The following is a 20,706-nucleotide window of genomic DNA, read 5'->3' as shown; positions in this document are numbered from 1 at the left end:
GGTGCATGCTTGTTACTCCATCTCTTGGGAAGCAGAGACAGGAAGATGGAGAGTTTCAGGGGAGCCAGGGTTACCCATAAAACTAGCAATTGTATGTGGAAGAACAGATTATTTATTATTAAAAGCTACTGTAAACACCATTGGCCCTAAAGCTAAATAATATGAAAAATATTGATGTGTTTTCATAATATTATTTGAAATTTCCATTTTTCACTACAATTAAAAGCAAGAAAACAAGAAAACCATGAGCTATGGAGTCAGACATGTAATATGAAACTCCTATATATGATCACTCATATACTCCTGTATATGAGATTCACTGTATATGATCAGTGAATCCTCTTGCAAATTGCTTCACTCTTGTCTGCCTCAGTTTATCGTATCTATATCTTATCTGCTGATGAGGTTAATGGCACTTGTTCTAATACAATGGCACAAAATTATACACAAAAGATACATTGCTAGCATGGGCATAGCTAATGACAGTTGTTACTACTGCCACCATTTCTGTGTATATGCAAATGAAAGCTAATGAATCTAGAGGGGTTATTTCTATGCCTCTTTAAACAATATGGAAGTCAGTCCACCATAGAGAAGATTATACTGCAGAATGTAAGAGATTCAAAGAGCACAAATTATCCTGTCCAGGAACCAGCAACTTCAGGCTGCTGCTTTGACAACTTAAATTCAGTCCTCTTCTTGCTCAGCCAGCCCATTTTTCAATTGGTATCCAATATTTTTTCTTTCCTCACTATTTTACCTCTAAAGCACATTTATTATTGGAGTGAATCTCATTTTTGTCATTAAGGTTGTCACTCATTTTATTGCTGTTCAGATAGCAAGAAACTACAGTCATATTCTGAGATCAAAGTAACTTTTTCTTTTTGACAGTACTGGGAATTGAACTCCCAAGTTTTTGCAGTAGAAAAGGTGAAAAAGAGAAAGAAGCCTGACCAGCTATTGTTGGTCATCTTTTAAATTAATCTTGGGTTTGGCAGAATCAAAGAAAGGAGACTGGTACTGAGGGGTAGTCTATGTCAAACAGTGACATTCTGTCACTGAATGAAATTCATCAAAATAAGAAAAATACACTGTAATTTCAGTCTCTGTGTCACAGTAATGGCAGCTTCAAAAATAATTAAGCCATTTGAGTGTGTCTTAAGTCGAGCTGGACCACTAAGACAAAACTCAAACAATGAGGTTAGTCGGGGGAGGAGAAAAATAGAAGGAAACAGCAAACAGCAACCAACAACTCAATTTCAATAGCAACTTTGGGATTATTTATATAGTAAAAGAGAATCTAGGCGAAATGAAAAAATAGGCAAAATTCTCATTAATGATAGAACTCTAGAATACTTAAAGACCAACTGGAAAATTGAAATTTTCTGTACTAACAAGTTTTAAAATCTTAAAGGAAATGTGAATAGTAACATAAAGCATATGGGGAAACCTTAAATTATCTACTTCTTAGTTGAGTTAAACATGTGTATCACTTCCATGGGCCTGGAATTCTCTTAATAGAAGCAATGATGTGTACATAGTTTGCATATACCAGTCCTGTTATAAACCTTTTATTTAAATAAAAACTATAAAAATTCATTATAATGTGTGCGAGAAAATCATCAATGTGCATCAGGGAACCCTAAATCTAGTACTCATCATTATCCCTTAAAGATGTCACTATACCTCTGAAAAACAAACAGGAACTGTTGACCTGACTTTCTCATTCAGTAGCTCTCAGCTTTGCAGTATACCATTTAGTTCAAAATAATTTACTCATCAATGATCACTTAAGATTGGTTAAGTCAAAGAAAACTCATGATGAATTCTAGTCTTTTTAAAAATACATGGTCATGTCCCTCCAACTTACCCCCAAGAATCATCTGTCAATGAAATCAGATTTTTAAATGGTAAATTTTCTGCAAGCAAAACACCAATGTTAAGTATAGATAAAACCAAAATAACTGAAATTTAAATTTCAGTAAGCATAATCTAATTTGAATATTATAACATTACTGAGGTCACCAAAATACTTGATAAAAATTTTGGCAGTCAGAAAAACTACAGTATTGCTTTAAAGACAAAAGTCTCAGGCCTTCTGTTCTCTTTCTCTCTAGGAAGTAGGGCAATAAACTAAACAGTTGAATATCAACAACAACAACAAATTCCAGCTTCAATGCTTTCCGCAGAAAGCTTTGTTATAGTAGAGATTCCAGAATTAGCAGCAACAATATTGCCTGCCAGGTTGGAGAAGAATAGAAGGAGGAAAGCGATTAGCATTCACCTTCAAGCAGTAACAGTGCTTGCTTTTTCTCAAAAGAATGAGACTGGAATGCTGCAAGCTATTGCAGCCACTGAACTAATCTCCCTTACCATAAACCAGGCTAAAAAGAAATATATAGGAAACAGGGTGGAAGAGAGAACAGTAAAAACCCTAGCTCCCCTCCTCTTGTGGATAAATAAGCAACAGCACCCTCCTGAGCCCAAAGGTGAAAAAAAAATAAAGCTATAAATGTATGAAATGAAGGCAACAGAGAACAATTAAACAATTAAAATAAGTATGCATACTTATTTTCAGTCAATCAAAAGCAAAGTCATATGATCAAATCATACTATTCAGAAGAATTATCTTTAAAAAAGAGAATTTTCCTTGACTTTCTTTTAATTATCAGCACTGGTGAACTGGACAGCAAACATTCCATTCTTTGTTGATTGACATTTTGCAAAGCTTCTCATTAAGTATTCTAAGGGTTCAACAATTACCACAGACATGCTGATTGAATGTGCCATAAAATGGCAGATAAAAGTTTGGGAACAGTAAAATGCTGACCACCATAATAATACTCCCCATAAGAATGAAACTCAGCTGGAAAGGGTGCAAGTATGCACTCTACTTGCACCTAACATATTGCATATTGTACAACTCATTTTCCCAAGTTCACAGCTAAGAAACTAAAGAATATTTAATGAAGTCTAACTCTGAATATATTCTAGTCCTAAAGACTTTTAGTAATAGCACAACTAGCAACTCTACACACAAAAAGGTTAGACAAAAGGCAAATGATAATTCAAAGTAAATAGCAATTCCTTTTATAGGAGTAAAGATACCTGATTTTCCTCATACCAGATCATGAGAATTTAAGAAGAAAGAAAACAGTACATGCTGGTGGCTCATACTTGTAATCTTAACTACCCAGGAGGCTGAGATTTGAAGATCATAGTTCAAAGCCAGTCCAGGGAAGGAAAGTCCCCTTGAAACTCAAATCTTCAATAAACTACTCAGAAAAACCTGGAGGTGGGCTGTGACTCAAATAGTAGAGTATGAGCCTTGAGCACAAATGGACTCAGGGATAGCACCTGAGGTCAATTCCCCAAAAGAGCAAAAAGGAAAAAAAAGAAAGAAAGAAAGAAAAGAAAAGAAAAGAAACCCAATGGAGAAGGTATACTTACATATTTTTGTCTGATCTTTTAAGTAAGAGAAATAAAAATTTGGAGCCGGGTGCCGGTGGCTCATGTCTGTAATCCTAGCTACTCAGGAGGCTGAGATCTGAGGATTACGGTTCAAAGCCAGCCTGGACAAAGAAAGTCTGTGAGACTCTTATCTCCAATAAACCACTAGAAAACTAGAAATGGTCCTGTGGCTCAAGCGGTAGAGTGCTCGCCTTGAGCTGAAGTGCTAAGGGATAGTGCCCAAGCCCAGAGTTCAAACCCCATGACCAACCAAAAATAAATAAAATAAATAAAAATTCCATGAAACTTGGAGTTCTTCACCCCCCCAAAAAATTATGAGAATATAGTCAAATCACATATAAGCTTAGTATAATCTGACTAAATTATAGATAATTGTATTCATACAGTTTGTTCTCAAGAGACCCATAATATGCATACTCACACAAATTATTTTATAGGAGGAAGACACCTATAAGTAAAGGTGTCACTATATTGAAAATCAAAAGAGTAAGCTTATAAGGTTGTCTTCATACTACAAACAATTCGAAACAAAAAAATCCACATAATTTTTGTTTAATTTTTAAATACACAGAATTATTTTTAAACATCCATTATCGATACTGCATATAGACAAGTGTGCCTGCCTGAATGCATATATGTATACTTGTGTATATATATATATATATATATATACATATATGTATATGTATATATACTGTATATATACATATATGTATGTGTATATATACACACACACGTGTGTGTGTATATACACAAACAGACATACACATATATATGGTAGATTACATATAGCCACATATTAATGAAAATTTGGGGGTATATTTTCCAATTCTTTACTTCTAGAAACTAACTCAGTCTGTTTTGTGTGTATGTGTGTGTGTTTATGTCCTTCATTTATCCTGTGCTGTCCCTTGCCTGATTTCTTTGAATCTTACATTAATTAGAAGCAAAAGGTAACCATATAATCAATAGTAAGCACGCAGATTCCCCTATCACAGCAAAAGAAAAAAAGAATAAGGAAAAAAGAAACAGAATTGTTGCACCTTATTTCCCTGAAAATAAATGAATAAACATGTAGAGAAGGAAAAGATTGTCCTTTGGAACAGAAACACTGACTTCACTAATCAAGGCTATAATTACTGAAGAAACATGTATTAAATTCTGAATTCATGCTATTTCATTTGATGCAAGAGTTATAATCAGACCAACAGAGCATACAGGAGCCATCTGGGTGCTGCAGCATGGTAAAGATGAAGGGAGAGAGAGCAAGGACACATTGACCTTCCTACCAGCAGATCATCACAGACTTCAGCACCACAAGGTACACTTTTCCCTTTTGATTTCTTGTTATCCTTTGTGAAGAAAGGAAAATTATGATCCATAGATACAAACCTTGAATATTTAAAAGACAAACCCCCACAACACCATGCAACCTTACCACTCTTTCCCAATTTCATATGTATTGTCCTTGTCAATGCATTTAATAGGCAGTTTTATCCACATCCTCTGCCCCATTCATTTTTTTTAAAGAATCTCAGAGAATATATAAATATACTAAGAAATCTGGATGTCCATAGCCTACAGCTTGTTGAGAACTCAACACTAAATTGGCGTTGTTACTGTTCTAGGCATTTACTAGGCAAGGACAATGGATTTCAAATTTGTATAAACCTCATCATTTGATATGAAACTGCAAGTAGCAAGGATAAAATAACCTGATAGTCCTAAGTCTTGGTCAGCTGGTGTGATTCCTCTGAGACAGCAGGTTATGGAAAATTGAGCCAAATGATGTAATACATATCCAAGACACAGTGTGAGGAGAACAGCAGAGCTGATTTCAATGAGATTCATTATTTATTCATCACAGGGTCCAATTTGGGTGTCATTTTCACTGACAATATACTGAATTAACTAGTTGAAATTCAGTGCTGATAGGACATTAATTCTATAATGTGAAAAGGATGCTTTATTATTTTTTTTCTGGCTTCCTGTATGAAAGAGTACAAAACAAAGAGAGATGTGGTACTTGTGAACACTCGGGAGCATATGTGAGCACTGTTTAACAAAGCTGGAAACAGGGATACCGGAAAACTAGAGAAAGCCCTTTAGGGCTCCCTGTTTTCCTCATTACGAGTCTATAACAATATGCTAACTATTGCTCAGCAAGAAGTGACATAATTCTCGTTTTCTGAAAATAAGTGTTGTGTTATTTTTAATGTTAAGAATGGTATCAGGCACACTCACTGAATAAATATAAGCCTCCACTCCTGTCCAATTCTCTGTCTCATCACAAAAGAAAACCTTCCCTCAGACTTCATGGGAGCACAAAGAGGTCAGAGTGTCTCCTCTCGGTCAAGTACAAGAGGGAGATGGCCTGTATTTTCCCAGACTCCATCATCTGTGGACTAGCCAAAGGTCAAACATGTTAAATCCATGCATAATCTTCCATGGGGGGGGGTCATCACATACTTTTGGATGTCCCCGGCATTTATGAGACACACTAGCAGATATCAGTCTACACTTTCCTATTTTTTTTTTTCTCTGTAAACTTCATGTACTGTGTCTATCTCCCAAAAGGACTGTTCAGTGTTTCCTGTTACTTCCTGTGACCTTCCCTCTGTATGAATCTTAGGCTGTATCTCCTCTTCTTGTTCACCCCTCCAATCATAAATGCCTATATATAACTATTGGGGCCTTCCTCAAATGGTTCTACTCCAGAATGCAATTCTTGGTCTCCTGGGTTGAAAGGAATCTCCCCTTCCTCTAAACACCACTAGAACCTCCAACGCTGCCATTATACGCTTACTACTTTCCAGTTTGAATTTCAGTTCTATATTTATATGCACTACTCTTTTTCTTATTTTTTAATTGGCAAGGTGACGTATAGAGGGGTTACAGTTACATAAGTAAGGTAATAAGTACATTTCTTGTTAAACTTGTTACCCACCTTCCCTCATTTTTCACCTAATTTCCCTCCCCCAACTCCAGTCCCCACCTGAAGTTATACAGATCATTTCCAACATATTGTCTTGTGAATATTACTGTTGCATTGATTCCCCACCAATGTCTCACCATTCTGTTGTTCCCCTTCCCTTCCCTAATTCAGATAAACATATCTACAATACCAGGGTACCAAAATCAAATACAGTGACAACAGGGGATGTATGTTAGGGGGAAGAACATACAGAAGAAGAAATCACATAGTACATTAAAAACAACACAACAAAGAAAAACCTCTTTTGTCCATGTCTTGTTCATTTCACTTAGCATCATCTTATATGATCATATGTACGTAGCTACTGAGCTATGAATGGATCAAGAAAATCTGGTACACACACACACACACACACACACACACACACACACACACACACACACACAGAGGAATTCTGTTTCCATCAGAAAGAATGACACCACCCCATTTGTAATGAAATGGAAAGACTTGGGAAAAATCATATTAAGTGAAGTAAGCCAGACCCAAAGAAACATAGGTCCCATGGTTGCCCTTATTTGCCATAATTAGTATATGTCTAGGATAATGTTAGGAGTTAAGTAGATAGCTCAATAGCTAAGTATATATGTAGTATTCTTAACTTCATACTACTCTATAAAATACTTAAGTTCAGATTCTCACCAATTCTCCTGTGAATTGCCACATCAACAAATATAGCGCACAAAGATGAAATTCAGAATGTAATTTGTGAATAGTCTGCTGCTCTAAGTATTAAGAACTATAAGCATAACAGAAACACGCAAGGTACCAAGCCTAAATTACTTAGCTTGAACCTAAACTGTAACTAGAATACAGAATCATCTTATATCAACTGAGCAAAGGTGCCAACCTGCAAGAATAAAATACCTTATTAATCTTTGACTTTTTGAATTGTAAGGTATCTTTGAACCTCGACTTTATTTGTGATATTATCTGGTTAGCAGTGTTGGCAGCTGTTCAAAGTTTTATAGTACTACAGGTCATGAATATTAAATGCTACAACAAGTTGACTGGGAAGAAATCCAAATTCATTTGTAAGTGCATGACAAACAGCCCTGCGGCTTCAATTGGGCTAGGAAATACTGTGATCAGAATCAGGTATCTTGCTATATCTGCATTCTCACAAAAATCAAATGTAAGGTTAAAAGAAAGGAAAGAAAATCATATAAAAGGAATAGTATTTGAAATAAAGTAGTGCAGATGTTGACTTAGAAAAAAAAGCCACTATGAATCTATCATTTTTATGCAGTGCAATCCATAAGATTATCTCAACCAGAAATAAAAAGCACAACCTAGCCTAGAAGCAAAAGGGATAGAGCCATACATGATAGCATCTCATCAATGTCACCCCAGCATCCTTTCAAGGAAAACAACACATGTGCAATGTGCAAATACCTTCTTTTCTCATGCTGCTACATATAAGAGTCAGCTATGCAGAAGTACTATTCAGTATCATTAATGTTTGGAGGGTGATGAGCTTAACTCTTTAAACAGGATATAAAGTCCAGCATGATGTATCTTATAAATGATTTAGCCATTTGGATCATTTGCTATTTTGGTATGATCAATACAACTGAATGTAGAATCAAGCTTAAGTAGTAACTACGACCAAAGTTAATTTCATTTATCACAAACTACCTTTGCACTCTAAATCCCTATCTTCCCATTAAAGGGGGAAAAAAGTAACTTCTAAAAAAAGATGACTAACTTTTAAAAATAGCAACGCTTTCCACATGCCAGTATAGTAAGATAATCTTCTCCTTTATATTAAATAGTCTGAGCCACATAACTTAATTTTATAAGAATGCACTACACACACTATAAGCAATTACAGCAAAACAAAGTCATTTTGGAGATTTTCTTAAAAGATCACATTGAAAGGATTTCATTTTTGCCCTTTACCTGAAGCTCTTATTAGAATTATTACATTGACTTTGATTCCTTTATTTTTTAAAAAATTTCCACCTGTGACTAAATGACTGATTAATGATTCTAATAAACAATGAGATATTTCTACATTAAAGCAGGTAACAGACATTACATAAGCATAGAAAATGACTCCTGGGCCTGTAATGACTGATGCTGGGTAAGAAAAATACTGCTTCTGCTCATTTTATTACTCCATACCTCTTTGAGTCACAGGAGGCTTGTAAAAAAAAAAAATTGTGGCCAGATAAAATCTAGTATTTATTGTTACGAATAGTTTAAGTGCATTTCAAGGTTCCCCCCCTCCACCCTGCCCCTGGTTTTTGACCACATAAGTGAAAGTAACTTAATGAATAGTGAAACCATCCTTTCCTGAGAAGGGAGATAGTTTATTTTTCTGATAGTCATGTCTTCCAGTCTCACCTCTCAGAGCCCACTGAATGCATGAAAGTAAATAGTATGTCATCATAACAGCCTACACTTTAAAATAAATCTTAATTATGAATTCCATAATTTACTGAGTATCCACTATGTACTAAAAGTTGAAGGGCAGCTCAGTATAACAAAAGAAATGAATGAAAGGCATCTTGAGGATAACAATTAGGAATATTTCAAAATACTCACTTTTATACATGAACATATCTGAAGGTTTTATATTGACTGTTTCTTGACAAATCCTAGGTGCTAAAAAATTATAGTTTGTCAGTGTCCAACTATATTATTTCATAAATCTTATTTCAGTCAACATTTGGTAAATAATTTAAATGAATTAACACTTAATACTAAGAAAGGTGCCTGGCATACGTGAATACTAAGTGTTCACTAAAAACTAATAAAAAAGTTCGTTTTCGACATAATGACTTGTACTTCTCATTGTTGCAATAGGTCCATCTGTATCCCTATTTAAACGACTTGTTTTTCCCCTTCTCCTCCACAAATTATACCAACATCAAATACAGTGAAAGCACAGGTTATACTGTGGGGGAGGGACATACAAAGCAACAAAAAAATTATCTTATAAATGTGTTAGAAACAATCGCATGAAAGAAAAAAAACATTTGAATACATATCTTAGGGTTCATTTCCCTAACATCACTTTATCTGACCTTTACTGCTTGACTCAGACATATACTAGATATTGCAAATATGGGAAACCATGGAACCTATGTTTCTTTGGGCCTGACTTACTTCACTTAATATAATTTTTTCCAAGTCTTTCCATTTCCTAACAAATGGGGCAATGTCATTCTTTCAATGAGAAGTACAAGTCATTATGTAGAAAACAAACTTTACAAATTTGGTGGGGGGGGGGGGCGGGGAGAATTGGGAGGGAGGGGGAGGATGGGAAGGGATGGGAAGGGGAAACAAAGGAGGAGGCTACAATGCTTGATAATAAATGTACTCATTATCTTGCCCATGTAATTGTAACCCCTCTGTACAGTATTTTCACAATAAAAAAAACATAAAAATTTTTTAAAAAAATAAAAAATGTAAAAATAAAAAAAATTAAAAAAAAAAAAAAACTAATAAAAAAATCACCTCTATGCCAAGACATTAATTCCATCTCACATATTTTAGCAAAGAAAAATTCTAATGTCAAATATCTTTTACTGAATTGTGAAGCTTTACACATGATAAGGACCAATACATTATTTTATCAGCCTAAAAATCAAAACGGGCTGAAGTTGCCATCTCAAATTTTTTTTCTGGAATAAATGGTTTTGTTTTAAAAGTTAGTAATCAGGGGCTGGGAAGGTGGCTCAGTGGTAGAGCGCTTGCCTTGCATGACTGAGGCCCTGGGTTCGATTCCTCAGCACCATATAAAACAAAAAGAAAAAGCCAGAAGTGGCGCTGTGGCTCAAGTGGTAGAGCACTAGTCTTGAGCTGAAGAGCTGAGGGACAGCGCCTAGTCCCAGAGATCAGGCCCCACGACTGGACCCAAAAACAAAACAAAACAAAAAATAAATAAATAAAAATTAGTAATCAATGTTTAAAAGGAAAAAAAAACAATGAAATGTCACAGAATAATTTGGATTTCAGTCTTAGAAAGATCTTAAGCTTATCTTGGGGTTCATTTCACTTAACATCAACTTATCTGACTGTTTCTGCTTGTCTCAGATATATACTAGTTATTGCAAATAAAGGAAACCATGGGACCTGTTTCTTTGGGCCTGGCTGACTTCGCTTAATATGATTTTTTCCAAGTCTTTCCATTTCCTTTTATTTTCTTTTATTTTTTTTTGTGAACATACTGTACAGAGGGGTTACAAATACATGGGCAAGATAATGAGTACATTTCTTATCAAGCATTGCAGCCTCCTCCTTTGTTTACCCTTCACATCCCTTCCCAGCCTCCCCCCCCCCTCCGCCCTCCCACCCAATCCTCCTCCCCCCCCCCCCTCACCAAAGTAGTAAAGTTCCTTTTTGACATGACAACTTGTACTTCTCATTGTTGCAACAGGTCCACCTGTATCCTTAAAGGACTTGTTTTTCCCTTTCTCCTCCACAAATTACACCGACATCAAATATAGTGAAAGCAGGGATTATACTGTGGGGGAGGGACATACAAAGCAACAAAGAAATAATCTTATAAATGCATTAGAAACAAATGCATGAAAGAAAAAAAAACACTTAATACATATCTAAGGGTTCATTTTCCTAACATCACATTATCTGACCTTTTCTGCTTGACTCATTGATATACTAGACATTGCAAATAAGGGAAACCATGGAACCTATGTTTCCTTGGGCTTGGCTTACTTCACTTAATATAATTTTTTCCAAGTCTTTCCATTTCCTAACAAATGGGGCAATGTCATTCTTTCTGATGGAGGCATAGAATTCCATTGTGTATATATACTATATTTTCTTGATCCATTCATCTACTGAGGGGCATCTGGGTTGGTTCCATATCTTAGCTATGGTAAATAAGGCTGCAATAAACAAAGTTGTGCTGGTAGCTTTAGTGTGGTCTTGTTTGTAAATATTTGGGTAAATGCCCAAAAGTGGGATTGCTGGGTCATAGGGGAGCTCTATGTGAAGTCTTTTGAGGAACCTCCATACTGCTTTCCAAAGTGGTTGAACAAGTTTACACTCCCACCAACAATGCAGTAGGTTCCCTCTGGCCACATCCCCTCCAGCATCTGTTGTTATCAGAGTTCTTGATTATAGCCCTTCTAACTGGGGTAAGGTGGTATCTCAATGTTGTTTTGATTTGCATTTCTTTTATGGCTAGGGAGGTTGAGCATTTCTGCATGTGTCTATTGGCCATCCTTCTTTCCTCTTCAAAGAAGTTTCTAGCCCACTTATTTATTGGACAGTTGTTTCTTTGAGGATTTGTTGTTGGGGGATTTAATTTTTTGAGTTTCAGGTATATTTTAGATATGAGACCCTTGTCCATTGTATGGCTAGTGAAGATCTTCTCCCAATCTGTGGGCTTTCTATTGATCTTGCTAGCTATGTCATTTGCCACGCAGAAGCTCTGCAATTTCATGCAATCCCATTTGTCTAAGCTTTCTTTGATTTTTCTTTCTTGCTATTGTTTCTAACATATTTATAAGATATTTCTTTGTTGCTTTGTATGTCCCTCCCCCACGGTATAACCCCTGTTTTCACTGTATTTGATGTTGGTATAATTTGTGGAGGGGAAGGGAAAAAACAAATTGTTTAAATAGGGATACAGGTGGACCCATTGCAACAATGAGATGTACAAGATGTTATGTCGAAAATTCACTTTACAACTTTGGCGTGGAGGGTAGGGTGGGAGAGAGGGGCTGTGGGGGAGAAATGGGAACAGATGGGAAGGGGAAACAAAGGAGGAGGCAAGAGTGCTTGATAAGAAATGCACTCATTACCTTGCCCATGTAATTGTAACCCCTCTGTACGGTATTTTCACAATAAAAAAATTAATATTTTTAAAAAAAGATCTTAAGCTGTATCAAACAGAAACCTGAATTTTCTTATTTCAACAATGAAAGTAGAGCTGGGTATTGATGGCTTATGCCTATAATCCTAGTTTCTCAGAAGCTGAGATTTGTGAAGCACCATTCAAAACCAAGCCAGGCAGTGTACAATTAACCAGTAAAAAGCAGTCACTAGAATGATTAGACAGACAGACAGGGAGGCAGGCAGACAGACAGACGGAGAGACAACAGACATAAATCTTTACTCCCTATATTATCAAATCCCCATAGGTTTTAAAGCTACTAGAGCTTTTTTCTTTTGGCCTTAACTTTCTAAAAGAATTATAATTCCCATCCGTGTTTCTTCTCTCTTTTTAGTGAACATGTAGTAAATGACTTTTCAACTGGGCATTCCAACTGTCATTCAGAACCTCACAATTCATATAGGTATCAGAATTCTCCAGGTCCACCAATAACTACATTATTTCCAGATGAAGAATCAGATCATGTGTGTAATCCCTAGTTATTCATTGCTTGTGAGCTAAGATTCCACTCCATATAATTTTCCTTTCTACTCTGTAGCCATTTGACTTTACATCTGTTTGCTCATCTTCACACCTTCAGAGTATGGTAAAAAAGATCACTTGACTCATAAAATATGATTTCTATACCTAGTGATTCTAACATTTTCTGCATGTCAACTGTAAACATGGGAGGTGGCAAAATTATCTCTACCCTTTCTTATAAATTCATTAAAAACCTGTTGAGTGATATTTTATTAAAGTTATTGGACCCATATCTAAGAGAGACAGAAAGAACTAAGCTAAAACCACAACCATCAGATGAAGGTTGTGGCTGCCCCTACTACAGCCATTGCCACTGCTTGGTCTCTAATCATTGTCAAAATCTGGCTAATTATCTATTTAGAAGTATCTCAGTCCATTTACATGATGCCAAGGAGGCATTCCCATTAAAGGAAGTCCTCTGCTAGAGGTATCACTCTTTTCTTTTGTGTGTGTTTGTGTGGTGTGTATGTGTATGTGCACTCATGCACATGTGCACACACACACGTGTGCATGCATGTGCTGCTCCTGGGGCTTGAACTCAGGGCCTGGGTGCTATCCCCAAACTTTTGTGTTGATGGCTAGCACTCTACCATTTGAGCTATAACTTCACTTACAACTTTATAGTTTTTAATTGGAGGCTTTTCTTCTCAGTCTGGCAGCAGGCTTCAAATAGTGATCCTCAGATCTCAGCTTTCTGAGTAGCTAGGATTATAGTTGTGAGCCACTAGTGCCTACTTTTCTTCTTTTATTCCTTCCTTCTTTTCTTTCTTTATTCCATTTAAAAATTTTTTCTTAAACAGATATATGAGTAAAAGTTGACCAATAAAATGAAGAATGGTGAGATAAATTTTAATTTCCCATAAATAATTTTATAAGCATAATCCAATTATTGTCTAGAAGACATTTACAGTAAGAAGCTCTACACTATCAACAATTCTGCTTTTGAAAGTACGCTTGGAGAACTGAAAATTTTTCAGAAGAGAACTTTAAAAGTCCTAAAAACATATCCTGAAAACACATCGTGAATTAGTATATCAAAATAACAAGATGGTAAAATGGAAAATCTATATATGAAACCACAGTGCTTCCTAAGCTATCGCTTATGTATGTAAAAGCTACTGAAACTGTTTTCTCTAACAGAATGCAGCTCACATTAAAACAAGGATTATGGATAACGCTTATTCAATTTAAATTTCCAGCAAAACAATAAAGTTTGTTATTGTTCATGACATCATTTCAAGAAAAAAACAATTTGTCTCTCTAAATTTACGTGAAAGAATTAAAGTTGACTTGAAATTAAAAGCTTGACTCTCAAACCATATGTTGTTTCCAAGCATCAAACTCTTCTCAAAGTTTTCTTTAAACTCTTGGAATTTAATTGTCATCACAAAAGAGCTTCATTAAGCCCTTAATACTTGAGTGTTAAGTGAAAAGGTTACACTTCCCACAGAGCAACAACACAACAGTGATTAGCCTGCTTGCTAAGTGAAAAGAAAATGTTAAGTAAAAAAAAATAATAATAAATAAAAAAATTGATTGTACTTCTCTTGTAGTTTTTTTTTTTAATCATGAAAATTCCGTACAGAGTAGTTACAATCACATGGGCAAGGTAATGAGTGCATTTCCTATTAAGCATTGTTGCCTCCTCCTTTGTTGTTTCCCCTTCCCATCCCTTCCAAACTCCTCCCCACTCCAGACCCCCCCACCCCCACCCCCCACCCCAAATTGTAAACTTCGTTTTTCAACATAAGGACTTGTACATCTCATTGTTGCAATGGGTCCACTTGTATCCCTATTTAAACTATTTGTTTTTTCCTTTCCCCTCCACAAATTATACAAACATCAAATACAGTGAAAACAGGGGTTATACCGTGGGGGAGGGACATAGAAAGCAACAAAAAAATCATCTTATAAATACGTTAGAAACAAGAAAGAAAAAACATTTGAATACTTATCTTGGGGTTCATTTCACCTAACATCAATTTATATGACCTTTTCTGCTTGTCTCTTTGGGCCTGGCTTATTTCACTTAATATAATTTTTTCCAAGTCTTTCCATTTCCTAACAAATGGGGCATTTACCCAAATGACCACAAACAAGACCATACCAGCACAACTATGTTTATTGCAGCATTATTTACCATAGCTAAGATATGGAACCAACCCAGATGCCCCTCAGTAGATGAATGGATCAAGAAAATGTGGTATATATACACAATGGAATTCTATGCCTCCATCAGAAAGACTGCAGTTTATTTTTTAGTGAAATCAGTTTCCGAAGAGAAACTAGTACTCAAAACTAGGAAAAACTGATGGCTTAGTCATAGCCAAGTGTCCAATCCCTCACTGCTGGGAGTGGCAGCATACACCTGCAGTCCCAGCTACTCAGGAGGCTGAGATAGGAGGATCCATTAACAAATATTTACACATATACACATAGAGAGGTACATATGTACCTATGTGTTAGGTCTGACTGGGAGAACAGTTTATCCCCCCTTCCTCTTCATGAAAGACAGCTCTATACCCTTACCAGCAATCACCTGCCTAAAACTAGTAATCACCTAACTGTCAATCACCTGTGGGTCAGCAAAGGATCCCAGTAACTGTCAATCACCTGTGGGTCAGCAAAGGATCCCAGACGCTGAGATCACTTTCTCATCCACTAAATCACTTCCTAAACTGCCCCTTGTCATGCCTCCTTTGGGCAGTGAGAGGCTCCCCAGGCTCTGAGATCACTTCTGCAGACTCTGTGGTCACATCTCCCCACCCTTCCCTATATAATCCTTCTCAACCCTAAGTCCTTCCCTCTTCTCTCGGTTTTACTCTTCTCTTCCTCTCTTCCTCCCTCTTTTTTTCTTCTCTCTCTGCAAGCTTCTGTCTTGTGTGGGCCAGCATTTTGCTCTCCCCCAAGAAACTCTTTTCTTCCTGAAACAAGTGGGGGTCTCCTTTTGCTGAACCTTATAGTATGCATGTATGTGTGTATACATATTTATTTGTTATATATATATATATATATATATATATATATATATATATATATATATATATATTCACTTGCTTCCAAAAGAAGATGGGACCTTTCCTAAAATACTGGCAAGGTTAAATCTTTAGCCTTAAAATCAAACCAAAGTGAGTTTTCCCTGAAGAAGGATGGGAAGATGGGAGGAAAGTTAGGCAGTTTCTGAAGATGCCAAAGTCTCCCTGATACTGCCCCTTAATACTCTACAAGGAAACTGCTTATTCTCTTTGAGGTATTTGAGGATTCTCAAATGTTCTTGTGACCTTGAGACAACATTGCTTTCAAAGTCACTAAAAGGAATAGGCAAATACTAAGCCCTGAGGCACAGGTCTTAATTGGCCTCAGGGAAAAACTTATAATAACCACTTTCTGTTTTGAATCTTCTATTCTTATACTCTACAACAAGAAAAAGGTAATGATGTCATGGTTGAAGAATTTGACTTCCCAGTGCTCTAGCAGAGAAGGGCTGCTTTCCAAAATCAGGAAGAGCAATATTAACAAATGACAGAGGACTTCCCTGCTCCAGAGTCTAGCATCTAGTTCTATTATCAGCTGTGTTATTTTTATAAATATACATTATAAGCAGTTTATTGGATTAAAGGAAACTTGGCAGAAAGAAGGAATGAATTAAAAACAATACATGCAGATGTGTCTGAAAGGCAAAATTATTCTTCTACTACCTTTGAAATCATGAAAATAAGTTAAGAAACCTGAGGAATAAAGCCAGCAGTGACTGAAACCCTGCTTAGGAGAGAAAGGTCGAAAAGGACAACTTCTACTTACCAGATCAAAAAGGAACTTATTTTTAAATTCTGCTTGAAGAGGAACAAATTTGCTTTATAAAGGGTGGCAAACAACCAAGCAAGTAGGCTACTCAGTAATTCCGTGCTTGAGAGGGAACAATCACTTACTTTGTAAATGGTAGGTAAGATCTGTCTCATTTTCAGCCTGTGAAAGACAAAGACATCATAAACAGCAGAAACGGCGAGAACAGTTACTCCTTGTTCCTTCCACAGCATGCTGCACGCGGCACACAGTCCTGTCCCCAGGAACCAGCCCCAAGTCCTGGCCGAGTAGCCTCTTGTAGAACAGTGTTTGATGTAGCAAAGCAAGGAGAGAAGAAAGAAGAGACTGGCCCCAACATCGGCCCTTCCCACGATTCCTGCCACTGCCTCTGTGTGAATGGGGTGAGAGGCGAACATCATGCCAGCCATGAAAGTCCAGTATCCATCACCGAGGAGGATCTTGGAGAAGCTCGTGAAGAGACCGGTGACAGCAGCATGCAACAGGATGTTGACCACATGGTAGCTCCAGGGGTTCAGCCCTCCAATGGCATGGTTCAGTCGAAAGGAAAGAGTACAAAGTGGCCGGTAGGACTTGTGGCTGCCACTGTGGGTTAGAAGGGTCCCCCAAAAATCATTGTAGAAAATGTGTGTCCATGGAGTTTCTGGGAGAAGGTCCTGATTAGTCTTGATAGCGCGGCTGAAAAACAAAACATTTAGAAAAAGAAATGTAAAACAACTGAACAGAAAAAGAGAGAGACAAATTGTAACGTATGTGAAAGTATAGCTTTCCTCAGAAACTATACTGAGTGTCTTTGGGATGGGATTCCACCATCACAAAGGTTGCATTCAGATCTTGTTTGCTAAGGCCGTGGCTAGGGCTACCCTTCTTTACCTGAAAAAGCTTTCAGCCTGGTTGTTGGAATTCAGGTGCCTTTGAGTAAAACACACTTGCTTTCTAGCAGTGATTTCAGCATCAGTGAGGCACTTGTCAAATGCCATGCATCAAAGTCCTGTGACATCCCATCTAAAAAGGCAAATGTGAATCCTGTGCTTTGGGCATAGCCCAAGTGATTCTGATCTAGGGTATGCATGTACAAATCCGGAATTAGCCCAATACTAGAAATAAATTTTAGATAGAATAGCAGGACCCTGATCAGTGGAATTCATATACCCAAATCGCATAGTAATTGTGGTAAAGAGAGGTTCTGAGAGTGACTCTTGGGAAGACACCAGAGAGTCTGCACTTCTAGGCTCTCAAGCGATGCTAATGGTCCTAGTGCTCCCAGGGTGGGAAGGCCCTGGAGAGCTGGAGAGATGAGGAAGGGTGGCCCATCACCAACTGTTCTTTCTTTACTCATTGTTCAGCCCTTCCCACTCTTCTTTCTCCTAAGAGTCATTAGGGCACTTCCTTGTCTTCTGATTTCATAATTAATATTTCCAGCATTGCATGCCTGATATTTCCAAACAAGCTTCAAGAAAAGAATGAGCTTCTGTTGCTAAGTACTCGCTACTAGTACCCATCGCTCCATCTTCTCATTCAAATTTTAGAACAACATTGAAGAGATAGATGGCATCATCTGTATCTCTCTGGTGAAGAAATTGTGCCTGAGAAAGATTAATTGATTTGTTCAGGGACAGGCCCTGAGTTCAAGCCCCACAATGGTACCAACACACACGTACACCCCCCTCCCCCCCCCCCCACACTTATCAGACTGCTTAGTAGTTGATGATCAAATATCAAGCTAGTCTTTTATGTATATTGTCTACATTTGAAAACTAGTTGTCTTTTCTAGATAGTTAATACAAAAGCAGAAGATTTGGGCTGGGAAGGTGGCTCAGTGGTAGAGTGCTTGCCTTGCATACATGAGGCCCTGGGTTCGATTCCTCAGTACCACATAAGCAAAAAGAAAAAAAAGCCGGAAGTGGTGCTATGGCTCAAGTGGTAGAACGCTAGCCTTGAGCTGAAGAGCTGAGGGACAGTGCCCAGGCCCAGAGTTCAGGCCCCACGACCAGACTCCCCCCCACCCCAAAAAAAGCAGAAGATTTGTTATAATTCTGTTTGGAAAAATACACATTAGAGACAGTCCGTAGTTCTCCAATATCTAATCTGCACCTTTTATCACATTTATATAATTTTACTTTATAGCTGGACACATAGTCATCTGGTACAATTTCTTGATGCTAACTATGGTCATGCATCCAATTTTTGGCCTCTATCCAAAAAGTATCCTAAAAAAAGAAAGCTTAGCCTTCTACCCTCTATTCCTATACCTCCTCACTGTAAGTGTGTAGTAGTTGAGTTGGAAGGGCCATGGTGGCTCAGAACATATCCTCAGGGAAAGAATTATGAACAGCAGAGCAGAGGACTAACACTGAGGAAACTGAACCAGTATCATCGTAGAGTATACCAGCCCTGGACTAACGACTTCCTATTTCTTGAGTATGAGAAATTGCTGTCTTTTTTTTTTTTGAGCTGATAATGTAAGTATTAACAAGTATCAGTTGAAACTAGACATAAGCACCAACTATATTTTGGTTGGTCCTGGGGCTTGAACTCTGGGCTTAGGCGCTGTCCCTGCACTCTTCAGTTCAAGGCAAGTACTCTACCGCTTGAGCCACAGCACCACTTCCAGTTTGCTAGTGGTTTATTGGAGATAAGAGTCTCTCAGATTTTCCTGCCCGGGCTGGCTTTGAACCATAATCCTCAGATCTCAGCCTCCTGTGTAGCTAGAATTACAGGCGTGAGCCACAGGCACCTGGCCAATTTTTTTTTTAACAGAAGACCAACTTCACCACAGTGGTTTGATTTTCCAGTCTCCATGTATTGACTGCATATTAAATGAATTTCCATATAAATTGGCTTTTAGAATATTAGAAACAGATGTTTTTTTTCTGGATCCATTAAATTGAAACACCCTGCTATGACATTCATCAAGAGTCTAACCTAGAAGTAATTGCTTAAGACTTGATGGGCTATAATTAAAATTTAAAGGAAATATGAAAAACTGACAAACTGCCAAACCATGTTGTCAGAGGGAGATGGGTTTCATGTAATTCAGAATGAAAACCCAACTTGCTTCTACTAGACATTACCCTAGATACTAAAGGGACTTTTATAGTATCGATGAAGAAAACCTGACTGGAAATACGAAAATAGTCAAGACCTTAATGGCAAAGCATTCTGGGAAATTGCTTTGCTTATACACTGAGAAAGGTGGGAGGTCTATTATGTTTAGCACATAACTTCATCCTTCCAATGGACTATCCACAAAAGATGGAGAACTATCTTCCCTAACTCGTTTTCTATGTTTGGCTCCATAACCAAATCTGTAAAAGGCTTTATAAAAAATATCTATCTTAACAGTCTGTTGAAAGCTGCTGAAATTTCCTAATCAGAACAATAAACCTAGTCACCTGCAAGCACCACAAGATATATTACATCTTACTTTCAATATGAGGATTTAGAGATTTTTCAAACAAAGAGCACAATGAAATCTCACAAAATCTTTGTGAGAACAAAATTTTAAAGCACAGCCCTCAATAGACATTGGAGAAAAAAAATAAAGGCAAATAGTGTTAATAAAAGAAAACTGGATGAGCAATGGAACACCTCACCTGCATGTAAAACACCCTACTAGGGGGGAATTTTGGTTGATAAAATCCTGTAATAGGTGTTATCTGCCTAAGCAGCATTTTCCCCTTTATCCAATGAATATTATGGCAAAGAAATACAGAACAATACTAAATTGCACTGGGCTTTACTATATAAGTCATGCCGCATATGCAAGTCAGTGATAAGGGTTGTATTTCACCACCCTTCAACATCAAATTAAGGAAGATACATCTGAGTGATCTTCAGGCTAGATGAGAATAAAGGTAGTCATTCCACACCACATATAATAGATTCTGATCCATTTGCATATTTTTCTATGAGTCCCAAAACGGAAATATTGAATCCACTACTGCTATTTCACAGCTAATGAAACACTTTAACACAAAACAAAATTTCATGCTGAAATAATTGCAAGGGTTGCTTCTGTGAGTCG

The 20,706-nt window shown here is 37.1% G+C and overlaps 1 protein-coding gene across 1 annotated transcript in view; it reads right to left on the bottom strand.

Moving 5' to 3' along the window:
- The window catches only part of Tmtc2 (transmembrane O-mannosyltransferase targeting cadherins 2), a 356,843-nt gene that overhangs the window by 190,155 nt on the left and 145,982 nt on the right, over positions 1 to 20,706 (bottom strand). The window contains exon 2 of the mRNA XM_042668306.1: positions 16,787 to 17,357. Within this exon, the coding sequence (XP_042524240.1) occupies positions 16,787 to 17,357 (571 nt within the window). The remainder of the gene's footprint in view (positions 1 to 16,786; positions 17,358 to 20,706) is intronic.

Source organism: Dipodomys spectabilis, unplaced genomic scaffold (genome assembly GCF_019054845.1).
Source record: "Dipodomys spectabilis isolate Male_0828 unplaced genomic scaffold, ASM1905484v1 ptg000427l, whole genome shotgun sequence".
Taxonomy (NCBI): Eukaryota; Metazoa; Chordata; class Mammalia; order Rodentia; family Heteromyidae; genus Dipodomys; species Dipodomys spectabilis.
This window is presented reverse-complemented; position numbering and strand designations above follow the sequence as displayed.